This window comes from Gigantopelta aegis, chromosome 7, assembly GCF_016097555.1.
Source record: "Gigantopelta aegis isolate Gae_Host chromosome 7, Gae_host_genome, whole genome shotgun sequence".
NCBI classification, from domain to species: Eukaryota; Metazoa; Mollusca; class Gastropoda; order Neomphalida; family Peltospiridae; genus Gigantopelta; species Gigantopelta aegis.
The window spans coordinates 11,168,033-11,188,243 of record NC_054705.1 but is presented as its reverse complement, the minus strand read 5'-3'; the positions used below and the strand labels follow the sequence as shown (position 1 = coordinate 11,188,243).

At 40.9% G+C, this 20,211-nt stretch overlaps 1 protein-coding gene across 1 annotated transcript; it reads right to left on the bottom strand.

The window, feature by feature from the left end:
- Nucleotides 1-755: 755 nt before the first annotated feature.
- LOC121377776 lies at nt 756-13,457 on the bottom strand. Its single transcript, XM_041505865.1, has 5 exons — nt 13,348-13,457; nt 12,556-12,730; nt 7,921-8,074; nt 3,028-3,239; nt 756-930 (listed from the first exon to the last, which is right to left on the bottom strand). The coding sequence occupies exons 3-5, from the start codon at nt 8,051-8,053 to the stop codon at nt 925-927; spliced, it is 351 nt and encodes a 116-aa protein (XP_041361799.1). The 5' UTR covers nt 8,054-8,074; nt 12,556-12,730; nt 13,348-13,457; the 3' UTR covers nt 756-924.
- Between the last annotated feature and the right edge of the window lie 6,754 nt (nt 13,458-20,211).

The following is a 20,211-nucleotide window of genomic DNA, read 5'->3' as shown; positions in this document are numbered from 1 at the left end:
TCTTGCGACGGCGTCCTGTTTACTTGGCAATTGACTATCACTGTTCAACTAATAAAAGGGACATTCCTGAGTTTGCTGCATTGTAATATGTTTCAGACTAATAAATATTTTTACGATTAAACTTACATATAAAATATATTTTTTGGTTTAGAATATCAGTGTCTGTATATTCAGTGTGTTTCTGGTCGTCTTAATATTTGTAAGAAGCCCAAACTGGATTTTGTCTTCAAATAATTGCGTACGTACGAACAAATTGTATTTTAGGAAATAAAATAAAATTTAACCTAGTACATATATTAGAACGATAAGAAACACGTTTAATATACAGCCACTAATACTTCATGCAGAAAAATATATTTGGTATGTAATAATAATCGTTAAAAAGTCATTGATAGTCGATAACATCTTAAAAATTGCAGCAAACTCGGGAATGTCCCTTTAAGCGTCCTGTCGTTTAGTCAAATCCCAATCCGGTGTAGACAGAGGTAATTAATGCATGAACGGTTCTTTCGTTCTTGATTTTTGATCCGGAGTCCGGAGTAGACAGAGTGCGGATTAGGCAGAGATTTATACCTAAGAGATAAACAGTAGCTGGACGGGTCTTTAGAAATGGACCGGTTTACGCAGAGATCCGGATTACACAGAATCCGGTTTAGAAAGAGTCCACGGTATATATATATATATATATATATATATATATATATATATATATATATATATAGATAGATACATAGATAGATATAGATATAGATATATTAGATATATTATACACTTTATTGTGACTTTTCTATGCATATGATTATCTCCCCCGGTAAGGAGGCGTCGCCGTTGTTGTAAACGTGGTTGAGCATGTCGTACAGCTGTGGGTCACGTGATCGAATGTGATTCCTGGCCTCGGTTTCCGAGGTGCAGTAGTGCGAATTATCACACCTGAAAGAAACGAAACAAAGTGTTTCATTAACGAGACCTCTTAATACGGTTTATGGTATTTTTAGTAACGTAATTTGTTAAAGGCGGCTGGTCTAAGTAGTATAGTTGTCAAGCATCAAGTTGAAAAGGTACTAGGTTCGAATCCTGGTACCGGCCCTCACAATGACCTATATTTTCTCACAAACCGTGAATGTATGTCGCCAGAGATCAGAGTTATCTTCCCAATTGGTTGGAAATATTTTTTTTCGGGCAAGTAGTCTGATGTTTGATTGGTTATTTCATGGCAGAAAACATCAAAGTGGCAACTGTTAGACTGACGTTGACAGGGGAGAGCATGCCGTTTGCAAACATGTTTAACTTAATATTGAAGACTTTTTTTGTGGTATGTAACTGGTATTTTTAGTCCATGCGAATGTAATACTTTTCGTGTAAAATGGGTGTATTCCGGCCAAGTTCAGAGGGTATGTTTGTTTAAACCAATATCCTGTAAGAAAGATCTGGACAACAGGGCTTGTCCTTTTCAGTGTATGTTGCCCAAAGCCTACTGATATTAATAAAACTGCAATAGCCACAAACGCTATTATATTATAGAAACATATAACGTAAATAATTGTGGTCTGTGACCACACAGGGGAAGTACTCACCAGTTCATGTGGGCGGCGCTGGGCTTCTGATTCACGTTATGCCATACCGTTGTGGCTATACAAAATATTCCGCAAAATTTCTCATCCCATAGGCGTAGGTTACCCAAAGACGGTTTGACTTGGCGTTGTTGTACGTTGCTATTAGCTTTTAAATTAAAACAAACAAAATAAAACCAATAATAAAAGCAAGATAAGATTGTGGTATATTAAACAGTGGCGGATCTAAGTCCCCAGGGGCCCGCCCCCACGCCACCCTACATTTTGCGACAGTTATTTTTTTTTTATATTATATTGTTTGTTTTACGTTGGAGAATCCGAGGAATCCCTTCGGAAACGTTTGTGTCATTGGGGCCGCCCCTAAATGGATTTTCTGGATCCGCCACTGTCAGACTTTACTTAAAAGGGTCTGTCCTGAGTTAGCAGCCATTGTAAAGTGTTTCCCACTAACAGGGTCTATTAGCATAATCGTACGAGACAGGGGCAGGGAGGGTGCAACTTCCACCCCTAGCGCTGGAGCAAATCCTCAAATTAGAACCAAAACGATACAGATATTCGGCCAAAATGTGCTAACTCGATACCTTTTTTGTCATGTATTTTCATCATTAAAACCATTGAGTATAACATTTTCAGTTTACATTCGGTTGATAGATAGTTGTCCTTTGATTTTGATAGTGCAAAGTACATGGACAACGATTACAGCATACTGACTCGATTATAGAATTGGACAACGATTACAACATACTGACTCGATTACAGAATTGGACAACGATTACAACATACTGACTCGATTACAGAATTGGACAACGATTACAACATACTGACTCGATTACAGAATTGGACAACGATTACAACATACTGACTCGATTACAGAATTGGACAACGATTACAACATGATGCCACGATTATATAATTATGCAACGATTACAGCATTATACATTATTTCATTATACAACGACTATAGCATTATATGACGATTACAGTGTTATACAACGATTACAACATTATCTCACGATTACAGTATTATACAACGATTACAGCATTATGGCACGATTATATTATTCCACGATTACAGCATAATGCCACGATTACAGCATACAACGATTCATTACGACGACTACAGTATTATACAACGATTACAGCATAATGCCACGATTACAGCATACAACGATTCATTACGACTACAGTATTATACAACGAGTGCAGCGTAATGGCACGATTATATTATTCCACGATTACAGCATTATACAACGATTACAGCATACAACGATTACATGTTGACGATTACAGCATTATACAACGATTGCAGCATAATGGCACGATTATATTATTCCACGATTACAGAATTGTACGACGATTATAGAATTATAGAACGATTACAGAATTATACGACGATTACAGCATTATACGACGATTACAGAACTATACGACGATTACAGAACTGTACGACGATTACCTTGGCCTGCATGGTTGAGTTGAACGCGGAATGAACCGCGTGTCCAAACTCGTGCACCAAAATGTTTTCGCCGCGGTTCCGGAAGGGGTCACGTGACGAGCACCTGACGTTTTCCTCGGCGACGACGACTCTTTTCCCGCCAATTCCGTCCAGGGACTCGAACTTTCGCCCGTCTGACGTGCACGTGTGCTGACAACTCCCGTCACAGCGATCTAGAACGATGGGAACAAGCACATTCAGTGGCGCGCAGGAAGGTGTGTGTGTGTTTGGGGGGGGGGGGGGCTGTACGGCGGCCATGCCCATCCCCCAATCAAACTTTTTTTTTTAAACTGTATTTGTTAATTTACTGTATTTTTTATTAATTTAATTAACGAGAAATAGCTCAATGGTACCACCGACGGGGATCGATCCTAAACCGAGATAAATCTTCTAGCGCCGATCCACGAGGACGGTGTTAGGGATGTCCCTACCCCTCCCGGGAGTGGCAAAGGAATGGAGGTGAATTAAGGCGAAAAGAGTACATGGACCAATTCGTAAAAAGGGCATCGCACATTTTTTTTTCTTAAAGGGACATTCCTGAGATTGCTGCAATTTTTAAGATGTTATCGACTAACAGAAACCTTTTAACGATTGTAATTACATATCAAATATATTTTTCTGCATAATATATTAGTGGTTGTATATTAAACGTGTTTCTGATTGTTCTAATATTTGTACTAGGTTAAATGTCATGTTATTTCCTAAAATAAATGTTTTCGTACGTCCGAAATTATTTGAAGACAAAATCCAGTTTGGGCTTCTTACAAATATGAAGACGACCAGAAACACATTGAATATACAGACACTGCTATTTAATATGTAAGTTTAATTGTAGAAATACTTTATTAGTCGGAAACATCTTACAATGCAGCAAACTCGGGAATGTCCCTTTAATGCAAAAAACATTAAGACTCTTGAATATAATTGGGGAGAGGGTGGGGTGGCGGGTCCCATTGGCACTCGCCTTGGACCCGCCCCTGCATCCTACTGCAATTACACAGTGCCCCGAAAACTTCAGTATTTAACAGAGTAATGCACTATCTTGGTCAGTGTGGTGTTTCGGGGGACGGAAGGAAATGTTTTATTTAACGACGCACTCAACACATTTTATTTACAGTTATATGGCGTCAGACATATGGTTAAGGATCACACCGATATTGAGAGAGAAAACCGCTGTCGCCACTTCATGGGCTACTCTTTTTCGATTAGCAGCAAGGGATCTTTTATATGCACCATCCCACAGACAGGATAGCACATACCACGGCCTTTGATATACCAGTCGTGGTGCACTGGCTGGAAAGAGAAACAGCCCAATAGGCCAACCGATGGGGATCGATCCTAGACCGACCGCGCATCAAGCGAGCACATCACCACTGGGCTACGTCCCGCCTGTTTTTTTTTTTTTTTTTTTTTTTTTTTGGGGGGGGGGGGGGGGTATTATGATACCTTGTAGGTAGTACTAAACCAAATAACTTCCGCCTGGGTCAAAGTTCGATGTGTACGGTGATTGGTAATAAATGTGTGTGTTTGTTGTAAAAAAATTAGTTTCATCTGGGAAAAAAATGCATGTAGTTTTATTTCATCTAGTAAAGCTGTGTCAAGTAGCCTTGTGCTTGAAATATATATGGGGTACCTGTAAAAAAAATAAAAATAAAATAAAATAATATATATATATATATATATATATATATATATATATATATATATATATATAATCAAATTTTGTGCGGAATTAGGGTAGTCATAGATGCTACCCGTTATCTGTAAAATGAGCAGTTTGATCCCCATTTTTCTTCTGATTCAATTAAAGGGTGAGGGATGGTAGTATTTATATCCGTGGCGTTTATGTCGATTGATACGTTGCTGGTAGGAGTTACTATTGTCTTCTATGAGATTTGATTTGGTGGTATACACCCTTTAGGTAAATAAAACTAGGATTTAAATATATTTTCTTGTTTAGGATATCAGTGTCTGTTTATCCAGTGTGTCTGTGGTCCTGTGCTAATATTTGTTTAGGAATATAATATGTTTTCGTACATTCGAAATTATTGGAAGGTAAATTCCTGTTTGGGCTACTACAAACATGATGATAACTGATATGTTAAACAAAAAAGATGTATTTAGCATATAATACTGTAGGCGTCCTTTCTGAAATATTGCACCCTTTTCCTATAAACTTACAGATTTCTGCTTAGAATATTATTTTATTTGACTCCTGGTGTATTTTTGATTGTCTTAAGGTCAATATCTAGTAGTCTACTAAACCGAGTACTCTGCTGTTCGAAAGCTAAACGGACATTACCGGCCTCTGTGGCACAGTGGTTAAGCCATCGGACTAAAGGCTGGTAGGTACAGGGTTCGAAGCCCGGTATCGGCCTCAACCCAGAGCGAGTTAAGGGCTCAGTGGATAGGTGTAAGGCCACTACACCCTCGCTTCTCTCACTAACCACTAACAAACTAACAACTAACCTACTGTCCTGGACAGACAGCCCAGATAACTGAGGTGTATGCCCAGGACAACGTGCTTGAACCGTAATTGGATATAAGCACGAAAATAAGTTGAAATGAAAATGAAACAGACATTTGGACAGTTGTTGTTGCTCTCTCAGTCAGAGATAGCTCTATAACGAAAACACGGAATCTCTGTTTACCACCCAGTAGGCGAACTACACCAGTTTAGTTCGTCGATAACAAATACTTCGTATACATGCACTATAGGAAAAACCCGACATCACCCAGTTTCAAAAATATTTAGGTTAAAGACATCTAGGTGTTTCTTCCTGTAGTGTGTGTGTGTGTGTTTGTGATTAATATGTCACATATTTGTTTAATAATTCGAAACTGATCAATGTAAAGGTATTTAACGTCAAATATAGGGGTATCGTTGTATTAGAGAGGGAATCCTTGCTTACCCGGATGTAGGCAGAAATTCTGTGTTTGACTGAGAGCGATTGTAACGGTACACGGGCTAGTAATCTACCAACCAGCAACCCCCCCCCCCCTCCTCCCCCACCCCCCTAAAATTTCAGGGCATGGAAATTTGTCTTAATCATTGCAAAATGTTCGATGTTTATGAATTGTAACATTAAACATGCAATTTTAATAGTGTTTACTTTCCATACAGTAATAAATAGAAGCATAAAGCGTTATGCTGTGACCAGTTCAATTGATGCTGAACGGAGTTTCTCTTTATATAATTTGGTCTCAACAGGAAGACGAAGATCTTTAAATCCCAGAGACAATCAGAGCTTTGGTTTTCCTGTACCACAATGAAAGACTCAAATACGACAAGTTTTTTGATGAACTTGTAGGCCTTCAACCAGGGGACGTTGCACCGTAACGAGTTACTCATGTACTGAAACAGGTTGAAAATAAATGTTATGTAACTATTTGAACATCTAATTTTAATTTATAAGTGTTATTTTTTAGTTTTATATATTGTAGAATTTGCTACAGAATTTATCAGAATATGTCACATTTTACCGTGGAATTAAAAAAAACAAATTGCCGCGGAATTCTGGAGGGAGTGAACTAGCAACTCGTCCAGGTTGAAGTTGGAGGCGCACCCAACATTTCATGCAGAACTTTATAGTACCTTGAATACCACTGGCGACATGTGGCAGGATATGTTGTAATAAAGTGTTATTTAAGCTGCGATTAAAGTCCTCTGATTAGATTTGAAGCAGTGTTGGTGTACCAGGTGACTCTATGCTTGAAAGAAAGGTGGAATGTCATACAAATACGATGGCTGGATTGTTTTTTTTTGCGGGACTGCACGGTTGTCAAGGATGTAATCTCGGAAACCAGCAACTTGAGCCCCCACTTTCTGTGATTCATTTCCCGGTAGTTCATCAAGTTAAACCTCGAACGATGAACTAGTCAAGTAGCAAAATGTGTATCCTACTGGAGTTTTATATATACGTGTACGTTGTAGAAACACAGCGAATACATCACCATGATGGATACCTCCCCATACCCTCCCTCTCTCTCTCTCTCTCTCTCTCTCTCTCTCTCTCTCTCTCTCTCTCTCTCTCTCTCTCTCTCTCTCTCTCTCTCTCTCTCTCTCTCTCTCTCTCTCAAGTAGACACTGGTGGTGGGCTAACTGACAGGGCGCAAAGCAAAATTTCTATGGAAAAAAAAGAAGAAAGAAATGTTTTATTTAACGACGCTCTCAACACATTTTAATTACGGTTATATGGCGTCAGACATATGGTTAAGGACCACACAGATATTTAGAGAGGAAACCCGCTGTCGCCACCTCATGGGCTACTCTTTCCGATTAGCAGCAAGGGATCTTTTATATGCACCATCTCACAGACAGGATAGCACATACCACGGCCTTTTATATACCAGTCGTGGTGCACTGGCTGTGACGAGAAATAGCCCAATGGGCCCACCGACAGGAATCGATCCCAGACAGACCGCGCATCGAGCGAGCGCTGTACCACTGAGCTACGTCCCGCCCCAGTTTCTATGGGGGGGGGGGGGGGGGGGGGGTTGGGGTATGCTCACACGTTAAATGGTGAAAACGATGTCCAGAGCCCCACCCACCCACCCCACCCCATCCCACCCGCCCCATTCTCCCTGCTCCGCCGTGCTTTTATTTATTTATTTAACTCTGTTACTGAATTATCGTTCATGTCATTGCCATCTTCAAAATATTAAAACATTGAAAAATCAAATTGTATTCTTCTTTCACTGCTTAAAGAAACGGTCAATGGACGGTAGTGTTTGTGTGGGTGTGCGTACGTGCTTGAATGTATATGTGTGTTTGCGTGCGTGCACGCATGTTTGTTTATGTGTGTGCCCTTGCCCTGGCGGTTGCCCTGGGTATGTATGCGTTATTTAGCTTACTGTGACATTCAGGGGTATCGACCCAGCTGTGGTATTCTGGGAAGACGGTCAGTGTTTCCGACAGTGTGAACACGCCCACTTTTTGACGAGTTGACAGACGGGTGAAGATGTTTGACGCCATGTGACGTACCATCCGGCTCACTATCAGCGCCGCCTACAAATATAATCAACTAAATATGTTAAGATCCGGTACATATATTCGGCATTTTCCTCAACCCAAAGAAAAATCAATAACAACAACAAAAGAAAAAACAACCCCCCAAAAATAAAGCGCAGTGACATGCCTACAAAAAGGAGATAATGTTGTTGTGTGTTAAGGGGGGGGGGGGGGGGGGGGGGGGGGGGGTTTTGTGTGAAAGTAATATGTTGTGTTTCGCAAGGTTTAGCGCCACGATTGACATTGGCCAGCGTGTTTAGGAATAAAGGTAGAACTAAACCAAATAGCATCCGGCTGGGTTAAAGTTGGGCGTGGACGTAACTTTTGATAGAGCAGTTAATATCACAAGTCCTGCCATTAGTGATAAATGTGGCAGTGTTTATTGTGATAAAATGCTGGTTCATCTGGCCAGTACATTCCGTAGTTTAGTTTCAATTAGTGTCAACGTACCAACTACCATTGTGCCTAAAATGCTGGTTCATCTGGTCAGTACATTCCCGTAGTTTAGTTTCAATTAGTGTCAACGTACCAACTACCATTGTGCCTAAAATGCTGGTTCATCTGGCCAGTACATTCCGTAGTTTAGTTTCAATTAGTGTCAACGTACCAACTACCATTGTGCCTAAAATGCTGGTTCATCTGGCCAGTACATTCCCGTAGTTTAGTTTCAATTAGTGTCAACGTACCAACTACCATTGTGCCTAAAATGCTGGTTCATCTGGCCAGTACATTCCGTAGTTTAGTTTCAATTAGTGTCAACGTACCAACTACCATTGTGCCTAAAATGCTGGTTCATCTGGCCAGTACATTCCGTAGTTTAGTTTCAATTAGTGTCAACGTACCAACTACCATTGTGCCTAAAATGCTGGTTCATCTGGCCAGTACATTCCCGTAGTTTAGTTTCAATTAGTGTCAACGTACCAACTACCATTGTGCCTAAAATGCTGGTTCATCTGGCCAGTACATTCCGTAGTTTAGTTTCAATTAGTGTCAACGTACCAACTACCATTGTGCCTAAAATGCTGGTTCATCTGGCCAGTACATTCCCGTAGTTTAGTTTCAATTAGTGTCAACGTACCAACTACCATTGTGCCTAAAATGCTGGTTCATCTGGCCAGTACATTCCGGTAGTTTAGTTTCAATTAGTGTCAACGTACCAACTACCATTGTGCCTAAAATGCTGGTTCATCTGGCCAGTACATTCCCGTAGTTTAGTTTCAATTAGTGTCAACGTACCAACTACCATTGTGCCTAAAATGCTGGTTCATCTGGCCAGTACATTCCGTAGTTTAGTTTCAATTAGTGTCAACGTACCAACTACCATTGTGCCTAAAATGCTGGTTCATCTGGCCAGTACATTCCCGTAGTTTAGTTTCAATTAGTGTCAACGTACCAACTACCATTGTGCCTAAAATGCTGGTTCATCTGGCCAGTACATTCCCGTAGTTTAGTTTCAATTAGTGTCAACGTACCAACTACCATTGTGCCTAAAATGCTGGTTCATCTGGCCAGTACATTCCCGTAGTTTAGTTTCAATTAGTGTCAACGTACCAACTACCATTGTGCCTAAAATGCTGGTTCATCTGGCCAGTACATTCCCGTAGTTTAGTTTCAATTAGTGTCAACGTACCAACTACCATTGTGCCTAAAATGCTGGTTCATCTGGCCAGTACATTCCCGTAGTTTAGTTTCAATTAGTGTCAACGTACCAACTACCATTGTGCCTAAAATGCTGGTTCATCTGGCCAGTACATTCCGTAGTTTAGTTTCAATTAGTGTCAACGTACCAACTACCATTGTGCCTAAAATGCTGGTTCATCTGGCCAGTACATTCCCGTAGTTTAGTTTCAATTAGTGTCAACGTACCAACTACCATTGTGCCTAAAATGCTGGTTCATCTGGCCAGTACATTCCGTAGTTTAGTTTCAATTAGTGTCAACGTACCAACTACCATTGTGCCTAAAATGCTGGTTCATCTGGCCAGTACATTCCCGTAGTTTAGTTTCAATTAGTGTCAACGTACCAACTACCATTGTGCCTAAAATGCTGGTTCATCTGGCCAGTACATTCCCGTAGTTTAGTTTCAATTAGTGTCAACGTACCAACTACCATTGTGCCTAAAATGCTGGTTCATCTGGCCAGTACATTCCGTAGTTTAGTTTCAATTAGTGTCAACGTACCAACTACCATTGTGCCTAAAATGCTGGTTCATCTGGCCAGTACATTCCGTAGTTTAGTTTCAATTAGTGTCAACGTACCAACTACCATTGTGCCTAAAATGCTGGTTCATCTGGCCAGTACATTCCGTAGTTTAGTTTCAATTAGTGTCAACGTACCAACTACCATTGTGCCTAAAATGCTGGTTCATCTGGCCAGTACATTCCGTAGTTTAGTTTCAATTAGTGTCAACGTACCAACTACCATTGTGCCTAAAATGCTGGTTCATCTGGCCAGTACATTCCGTAGTTTAGTTTCAATTAGTGTCAACGTACCAACTACCATTGTGCCTAAAATGCTGGTTCATCTGGCCAGTACATTCCCGTAGTTTAGTTTCAATTAGTGTCAACGTACCAACTACCATTGTGCCTAAAATGCTGGTTCATTGGCCAGTACATTCCCGTAGTTTAGTTTCAATTAGTGTCAACGTACCAACTACCATTGTGCCTAAAATGCTGGTTCATCTGGCCAGTACATTCCCGTAGTTTAGTTTCAATTAGTGTCAACGTACCAACTACCATTGTGCCTAAAATGCTGGTTCATCTGGCCAGTACATTCCCGTAGTTTAGTTTCAATTAGTGTCAACGTACCAACTACCATTGTGCCTAAAATGATGGTTCATCTGGCCAGTACATTCCGTAGTTAGTTTCAATTAGTGTCAACGTACCAACTACCATTGTGCCTAAAATGCTGGTTCATCTGGCCAGTACATTCCCGTAGTTTAGTTTCAATTAGTGTCAACGTACCAACTACCATTGTGCCTAAAATGCTGGTTCATCTGGCCAGTACATTCCGTAGTTTAGTTTCAATTAGTGTCAACGTACCAACTACCATTGTGCCTAAAATGCTGGTTCATCTGGCCAGTACATTCCGTAGTTTAGTTTCAATTAGTGTCAACGTACCAACTACCATTGTGCCTAAAATGCTGGTTCATCTGGCCAGTACATTCCGTAGTTTAGTTTCAATTAGTGTCAACGTACCAACTACCATTGTGCCTAAAATGCTGGTTCATCTGGCCAGTACATTCCCGTAGTTTAGTTTCAATTAGTGTCAACGTACCAACTACCATTGTGCCTAAAATGCTGGTTCATCTGGCCAGTACATTCCGTAGTTTAGTTTCAATTAGTGTCAACGTACCAACTACCATTGTGCCTAAAATGCTGGTTCATCTGGCCAGTACATTCCGTAGTTTAGTTTCAATTAGTGTCAACGTACCAACTACCATTGTGCCTAAAATGCTGGTTCATCTGGCCAGTACATTCCGTAGTTTAGTTTCAATTAGTGTCAACGTACCAACTACCATTGTGCCTAAAATGCTGGTTCATCTGGCCAGTACATTCCGTAGTTTAGTTTCAATTAGTGTCAACGTACCAACTACCATTGTGCCTAAAATGCTGGTTCATCTGGCCAGTACATTCCCGTAGTTTAGTTTCAATTAGTGTCAACGTACCAACTACCATTGTGCCTAAAATGCTGGTTCATCTGGCCAGTACATTCCCGTAGTTTAGTTTTCAATAGTGTCAACGTACCAACTACCATTGTGCCTAAAATGCTGGTTCATCTGGCCAGTACATTCCCGTAGTTTAGTTTCAATTAGTGTCAACGTACCAACTACCATTGTGCCTAAAATGCTGGTTCATCTGGCCAGTACATTCCCGTAGTTTAGTTTCAATTAGTGTCAACGTACCAACTACCATTGTGCCTAAAATTTGCGGGGTCCTACTAAAAATAGTATAACATTTTGTGTGCGGAACTAAAATAATCATAGACGCTACCCGTTATTTCTAAAATGTCTAAACCTTAACACCCAATTTTAGTCTGATTTATTTTAAGGGTGAGAGGTGGTAGTATTTGTATCCATGGTGTATATGTCGACTGTAACGCTGCATGTAGGAGTTTTAGCCACATATCCAGTCAGTGCATCACGACTGGTACATCAAAGGCCGTGGCATGTGCTATTCTGTCTGTGGGAAGGTGCATATAAAAGATCCCTTGCTGCTAATCGAAAAGCGTAGCCCATGAAGTGGCGACAGCGGGTTTCCGTAAATATCCGGACTCGGGACAGGCGTGTTCGAAACCCAAGTGGTATATGGACACGTTAAGACAGTTACTAAGCTAGGCTAATATATAACCGTAAATAAAATGTGTTGAGTGCGTCGTTAAATAAAACATTTCCTTCCTTTAGCCACATGTTACTATTGTCGTCTATGGGATTTGATTTGGTGGTGAACACCCTACATCGAAACAACTGCATCTCTTACGTCATAATGTCCCTGCTCTGTGACGTTCGGACTCGCAGCCACCTCCACAGCATCTACTGAAGGTTTGGATCGGTGGATTACACCGGAAGCGTCGACATATTTGAGTTTGAAGCCAGCCGGAAGTGACGTCGGATGAGATGGTCGGTCTTCGTTTGGCAAGTCGTATTTCACTGGACTAGGAAGAAATATAAAATGGAGTAACGTTAGTTTCGTTTAACAACACTAGAGCACTTTGATTTATTAATCATCGGCTATTGAAAAAAAGAAGTTTGTTTTGTTTAACGACACCACTAGAGCACTTTGATTTATTAATCATCGGCTATTGAAAAAAAGAAGTTTGTTTTGTTTAACGACATCACTAGAGCACTTTGATTTATTAATCATCGGCTATTGAAAAAAAGAAGTTTGTTTTGTTTAACGACACCACTAGAGCACATTCATTTATTAATGATCGGATATCAAACATTTGGTAATTCCGACATATATTCTTAGAGAGGAAACCTGCTATATTTTTTTCCATCAGTAGCATGGGGCCCAACATATAGATAGAACATACTACGACTTTTATTATACTACTGAGTTACAAATGGAGTGAATAATGAATATATGTTAATAGAAAGAATGAAAAATATGACATGAATGCCTGCGTGAATTAATGAATGCGTGAATGTTCTTTATTTCATATGATTTTCATGCTTATATTCAAATAACATTTAAAATATTTCGTTTACTTTGTTTTTTTAATGTCGTATTTACTTAATTTGTTTATTTTTAAAATTACTTTTCCCTTACCTGAAACGAGAATCTTGTATCGCTAGAAGACCTGTGAAATGAAACCCATGTAATATGTTAGTTAATAATAGCACATGTACTATTAATATTGCTTTATATATATCCACAGGTTCCTCCCCCCCCCCCCACCACTCTTTCTCTCTCTCTCTCTCTCTCTCTCTCTCTCTCTCTCTCTCTCTCTCTCTCTCTCTCTCTCTCTCTCTCATCTCTCTCTATATATATAGTTCCTACTCTATATATATATATATATATAATATATATATCTGGACTCGTCCTGTATCTGTCTGTCTGTCTGTCTGTCTCTCTCTCTCTCTCTCTCTCTCTCTCTCTCTCTCTCTCTCTCTCTCTCTCTCTCTCTCTCTCTCTCTCTCTCTATATATATATATTATATATATATATATATATATATATATCTGTCTCTCTGTATCTGTCTGTCTGTCTGTCTGTCTCTCTCTCTCTCTCTCTCTGTGGCTCTCTCTCTCTCTCTCTCTCTCTCTCTCTCTTATCTTTATATAGAACACACCCACACACACACACACACACACACACACCACACACACACACACACACACACACACACAAATGAGGTATAAATATAGATTATTAGGTTCAGGTAAACGTTTTTTAATTTATCCCTGAAGGCACACCCTCATGTTAGAAATATGTAACATATCTACCTGTAATTGTCGTACATGTATACAAGCAGAATAAACATGCCGCAGAGATACGTCGTGTCGATATTGCCAGATTTTCTCATATAATCTGACTTTACGTTTCTCAGATACTGCATATCTGATAAATACTAAAAAAAAGAAGATATAGTATCATGCACATGGCATAAATCTCACGCTCTTGAAAAAAAATTTAATGTTTATTTTTTTTACATTTTTATTTTTAACGACACTACTAGAGCACACTGATTTATTAATCATCGGCTATTGGATGTCAAACTTTTGGTAGCTTTGACATATAGTCTTAGAGAGAAAACCCGCCACATTTTTCCATTCCAATTCCAATTCCAAAAAGGTTAACGTGCACATTCAGAGCAAGCTGTTGTAGCGCACGGCTGTCCTGGGCACAAGTACCGGCCTCAACCGGTTCCTCCGTCCAGGACAGGAAAGGGTTGGGGAGGGTGAAGGAGGGACCGCCTGCACTGGCAGGTACAAGGGAGCACCAGCAATCCAACCGTAGTTGGTAACAGGCGGGAGGTGATATGGTGCTATGTAATTTGGAATGTCCCGTAGGATTAAGCCAAAGGGAAATGGGTGCGCATTTTGATGAAGGAAGTTTGGCGCAATTTTGATGGTCGTTCTAAAAAATAAAAGGTAGGGAGCTACGTACGAGTTTGGATTTTAGTAGGCCAAGAGTAGCTCGTAGTTAAGACCTGCGGATGATGAGGTGTCTCCCTAGGTTGCCCATAGGGCCCTTAGAAAGGGTCTGATCGCTTCTGATCGTGGCATGACAACCCAGGGGAGACTCGGCGCAATTGTGTATATTAATTGCAATTGTGATTTTTTTTCTTCCCATTGGTAGCAAGGGTTCTTTTATATGCACCATCTCACAGACATGATATCACCGCATTTGGTGTACCAGTTGTGGCCCACTGGTTGGAACGAGAAATCGCCCAATGGGCAAACAAACAGGCTTTGAGAAACGGATAAAGTAATTAAAGAAAGAAATGTTTTATTCACCTCAGGGCGCCAACCAAAGGGGATCGATCCTAGACCGACCGCCTGTCAGGCAAGTGCTTTACCACTGGTCGAGACCCAACCTCACCCCTCACCCCTACCCGATTCGACCCCACCCCACCCACGAAATAAAACCAACTACAACTACTTTTGTACATCTATGTATAAATTGTGTAAATTATGACTCATTTGAATGGAGTGACGACTGCCATAACAGAGTAAAAGCAGCTGTGGGTATGATTGGAAGCAATATGTGACATTGATTATTTTTGCAAATGCTATTATCCATTGACAATAAATAAATACACTTTTATTTATTATACAGTTGTTATGCAGTATATACCAGAGGTTGAAACTAATGCGGGGTACCCCCCAAAATCGAACTGCAAAATGACGGTTGCTAATAAAAACATTAATTACATTTCTTAAATGGTATGTGACCTCCCATTTTTTTGCAGGTAGATTAGGTGTGATGTGCCACACTTTTTATTGCTGTACTACCTGGGTGTGCTTATATCACGTTTATTAGTAAACATTAACATTGTCGGCAATAGGAATTGATTTGGTCTATTAGAACCATAAGCAACAATGATTACTTTTCACATCTAGCATTTGTTCATCGTTAATTGATTAGCTTCGTCCTATGAGAGGGGCGTCAGACTCGTATGCGTTGACTGCGTAGGGGTGCTCCTAAGCAACTTCCAGTTCTTTTCCCCCCTCTTCCCTCCCTTCTTCACGGCAGTGAAGCCAAAAGAAAATACCGGTATGATTTCCGTAATGCCAACAACAACCAACAGACAGAATACACATACCACGGCCTTTGATATATCTGTCCTGGTGCACTGGCTGCAACGAGAACTTAGCCCAAATGGGCCCACTGACGGGGATAGATCCCAGTGCCCGACCGCACACCACGCGGCGCTTTCCTCTTTCCCGGCTCCCGTTCCCTCCCAGTGATGCGAACAGAAAATAATTCACTAGGGACCTGGAGTATAGGCTGTTGGCATGTAAGAAAAACATTTGACACAACAAAACAACAGCAGCAACAACACCGACAACAACAGCAGCAAAACAACAACGATAACAACAGCAGCAACAACAACAGCAGCAGCAACCCAACTTACGACAACAACAGCTTCAACAACAACACCCCACCCTTACCTTCAGCAACAACAACCCCTTCCAGCAGGCTTCTCCTCAAACAACACCCTTGCTCCAACAACAGCAGCAACAACGTTTGTACCCAGTAGCAACAACAACGCCAACAACAGGCCCCAACAACACAACAGAGGACAGCATTATCGAATTCCCTATGTTTACAGAGACTTTCCATAATGACCACTGCACCCACGACTGGTCAGTATCAAGGCCGTGGTATGTCTCTATCCTGTCTGTGGGATGGTACAAATAAAAACCCTTGCTCCTAATCAAAAAGAGTTTCCCTTTTCCTGGCCACAGTGGTTTTCTCTCTTTTATCTCCTGTGGTCCTCTATCATAGTCCCTGACGCCATATAACCGTAATAAAATTTGTTGAGTGCGTCCTTTTTCGTAAAAACATTTTCCTTCCGTCCTTTCTATCCCCTGGGGCTTCCACCCCTTTTTTTTCATGTGGGTTCTCTTTTCTTTCTCGTATTTTACAAGAACTTCGTTTTTTTTCTTTAGCGTTCCCCCCCCTAGCAATTTGTCGATTCCTTTTCAGCCCCCCCCCTCTAAAAACCAAATTATAATTCCTCCGTTTCCTCTCATTTGACTTTCCCTATCCCCTTCCTGCCTTCTCCTTATTTTCTCTCCCCTTTCCTTCCCCCCCTTCCCCTCCCTTTTTCTCCTGTCTATCTCCACTCTTCTCTATTTTACTCCTCCATTCTGCTCCCCCCCCTCCCCCCCCTCTTCTCTCTCCTCCTCTCCACCTTCACTTTTCCTCGGACTATCCCTTCTGTCCTCCCTCCGCTCACAATTCCGCTTTGGAGCCCCTTCTCTCCTGCTCCCTCCCCCAAGTCTCTCCCTGTCCTTCCACTCCTATCTCATCTCTCCTTTCCCCCTCTCCCTCTCTCATCTCTCTCCCCCTTTTTGCCTCCTACTATAGTTTTTATATATCTCCTCTCTTTATCCCCTCGTCCCTCTCTCTTTTTCCCCCCCTCACTCTTTTGTTTTTTTCCTCAAAACCCATGTTTCTTGCTCTCTCTTTTCTCCTTCTCCTTCTCTTTCTTTGCTGCTTCTTTTTCTCTCCTCCTCCTTGGCCTCTCTCTCTCTCTCTCCCTCCCTCCTCTCTCTCCCCTCTCTCGTCTCTCCAGTATCTCTCTCTCCCTTCCATTTTTTGCCTCTCTCTCTCTCTCTCTCTCTCTCATCGCTCTCTCTCCATCGGCTCTCTCTCTCTCTCTCTCTCGCCTCTCTCTCTATCTTGGTTTACTCTACTCTGTCCTGTATCTGTGTGTGTGTTTGTGTGTGTCTCTCTCTCCTTCTCGCTCTCCTCTCTCTATGTGTGTGTGTGGACATGTGTGTCTCCCTCCCTCTCTCTCTCTCCTCTCTCTCTCTCCTCTCTCTCTCTCTCTCTCTCTCTCTCTCTGTGTGGGTATGTGGGTCTCTCTCTCTGTATCTATCTCTGTCTGTAGCTGTTGTGTGGGTGTGTGCCCTCTCTCTACATCTCTCTCTCTCTCTCTCTCTCTCTCCTCTCCTCCTCTCCTCTCTTCTCTCTCCTCTCTCTCTCATCTCTCTCTCCTCTATGTGTGTGATTGGGGGTGTGTGTTTGTGTGTCCTCTCTCTCGCTCGCTCTCTCTCTCGCTGTGTGTGTGTGTGTATGTGTGTGTGTTTGTGTGTGTGTGTTTGTCTGTCTGTGTGTAGTTGACTACTCAATCAAAGTGTGTAGTACGACTGACGTAATCATTAGGACTACAAACGACTACAATCATGTCACGGTACCGTTGTTGGCCTTTCACCCCTAACGATCGATGTGTTGGCAAGTAACATAGACTACACATCCTTTGCACTGTACTCGTGTTCAAAAACTTTGTTTTCTTTGGCAATGAACTAGGCCAGGGCTTGTGATAACCAGGGGCAGGTGGCAACAAAAGGTGACCCAGCGAAACGAACTTCCATTTATTTGCCAGCGATATTCCCAAACACAAATGTCCGTTTCAACGCACGTACGTAAACTTAAAATCGCGAACCCACGGACACTAAATTTGGTTGATCTATAAACCTGTGACACGTCTGACTAAAGCTAAACTCTAAAGCTAAACTAGAGTTGAAACGGGGAAAACACCCACTAAAAATAAGATAGAGCTCGTCTCCATAATCACTACTTCTCAGAGGTACGTGCGTTTCAGTGACGAATCCAGAAAATCCATTTAGGGGTGGGTGGGGTGGGGTGGGTGGGATGAGGGGCAAGGCGAAATGCTAATGGAACTTTGGGGGAGGTTTGAAGGGGATCGTAAAACAAAAACAAAAATTAATATATGATAAAATTATAACTGTCGCAAAATTTAGGGGGCGGGCCCCTGCCCCCCTCCCCCCTCCCCCCTCCCCCCAGATTCTCTACGTTTTAGAAGGGAAAAGTGCATTTGGCGGTTGTAGAAACACTAGAATGACCTCAAACGCCTTGGATGATCTGAACAATAAAATGCAATTAACGTCTAATTTAAATTACCAAAAATTGCTCTAATAGAGAAACTAGGGTCTGTCACTTTAAACGTAGAAGTTAAAAAAATTAAAAATATTCGGCAGTGAAATATTACAAAATAATTAGTATACATTTTTAGAAGAGTTTAACAGGCGTGAAAGTGTTCACAAACAAAGCTGTCTTTCGCGGATATTCGGCAGTGAAATATCACAAAATAATTAGTATACATTTTTAGAAGAGTTTAACAGGCGTGAAAGTGTTCACAAACAAAGCTGTCTTTCGCGGATATTCGGCAGTGAAATATCACAAAATAATTAGTATACATTTTTAGAAGAGTTTGACAGGCATGAAAGTGTTCACAAACAAAGCTGTCTTTCGCGGATATTCGGCAGTGAAATATCACAAAATAATTAGTATAAATTGTTAGAAGAGTTTAACAGGCGTGAAAGTCTTTCGCCGATATTCGCAGTTTAAAGTTAAAGCTTGTTTTTATTTAACGACACCACTGGAGCACATTGATTTAGTAATCATCGGCTATTTGATATCAAACATTTGGTAATTCTGACATAGTCTTCGAGAGGAAAGCCGCTACATTTTTTCCGTTAGGTCAGGTGAGGTCATAGGGTTTTACGCGCACCTTTGGAGCAAGCTGTTGTAGCGCACGCCTGTCGTGGGCACAGGCGCCAACCTTGCCCGGTTCCTCTGTCCAGATTTTTTTCCCCATTAATAGGAAGGGGTATTTTATATGCACCATCCCACAGACAGGATAGCACATGCCGCATACAATATTGAATGATATATCAGTCGTGTTAAAGTTGAATCGAGGAAAAGGTGTGCAATGGAGTTTAGTGACATTTAGCATAAAACCAGTTTATTGTATTGTATACGGTTTTTATTATGACTGTCACGGGGATTCTATAATTCCCGTAACCGAATAAAACACGATTATCAAAATGTCTCTCCTACTTGTATATCTTTTAGATCTCTCTGTAACAGGCTGTTAACCCTAGTATGGCTCGTCTCTAGGTATGATCAGAGATACGATCTTATATAAAGTATATATTAATATAGCACGTTAGTTCTCTAGAAAACACAACAAAAACACAATACACTTTGGAATCTGTATTATCCTACGCTGACAAATGTACAGCCGTAGTGGTAAATTAATAACAGCAATAATAACAACCCAGAACTGATCACTTAATTAGTTAATCTCTAGGTGTCTAGTTACACAATATGCGAATCACTTCACCGTTACACCACACCCACACGTGTGATAATTGAGAAACGCTTCCAGGGAGAAGTTAATTAATAAAGGAATACAACACCATTCCTAACTGGTTTTGAATTTTTTAATTAACCCTTACTACTCTCGTCAGTAACGTGTGATAATGAGAAAAACGGCTTCTTGGGGAACTTAATTAATAAAGAAATTACAGCTCTATTCCCTAACGGGTTAATTTTTTAATTAAACCCTTAACTACTCTTTCAGTAATCTGTAACACAAAATTAATACTGGTATCTATCACAATAAAGACAATACCTACAGTTTACCTAGGG

Bases quoted from the DNA above. Each gene is read 5' to 3' on its own strand.
- LOC121377776 (XM_041505865.1), bottom strand. From the start codon at position 8,053: ATGGTACGTCACATGGCGTCAAACATCTTCACCCGTCTGTCAACTCGT. The intron at 3,240-7,920 runs GTAAGCTAAATA...CCATCGTTCTAG, and splicing joins CGATACCCCTGAATGTCACA to ATCGCTGTGACGGGAGTTGT.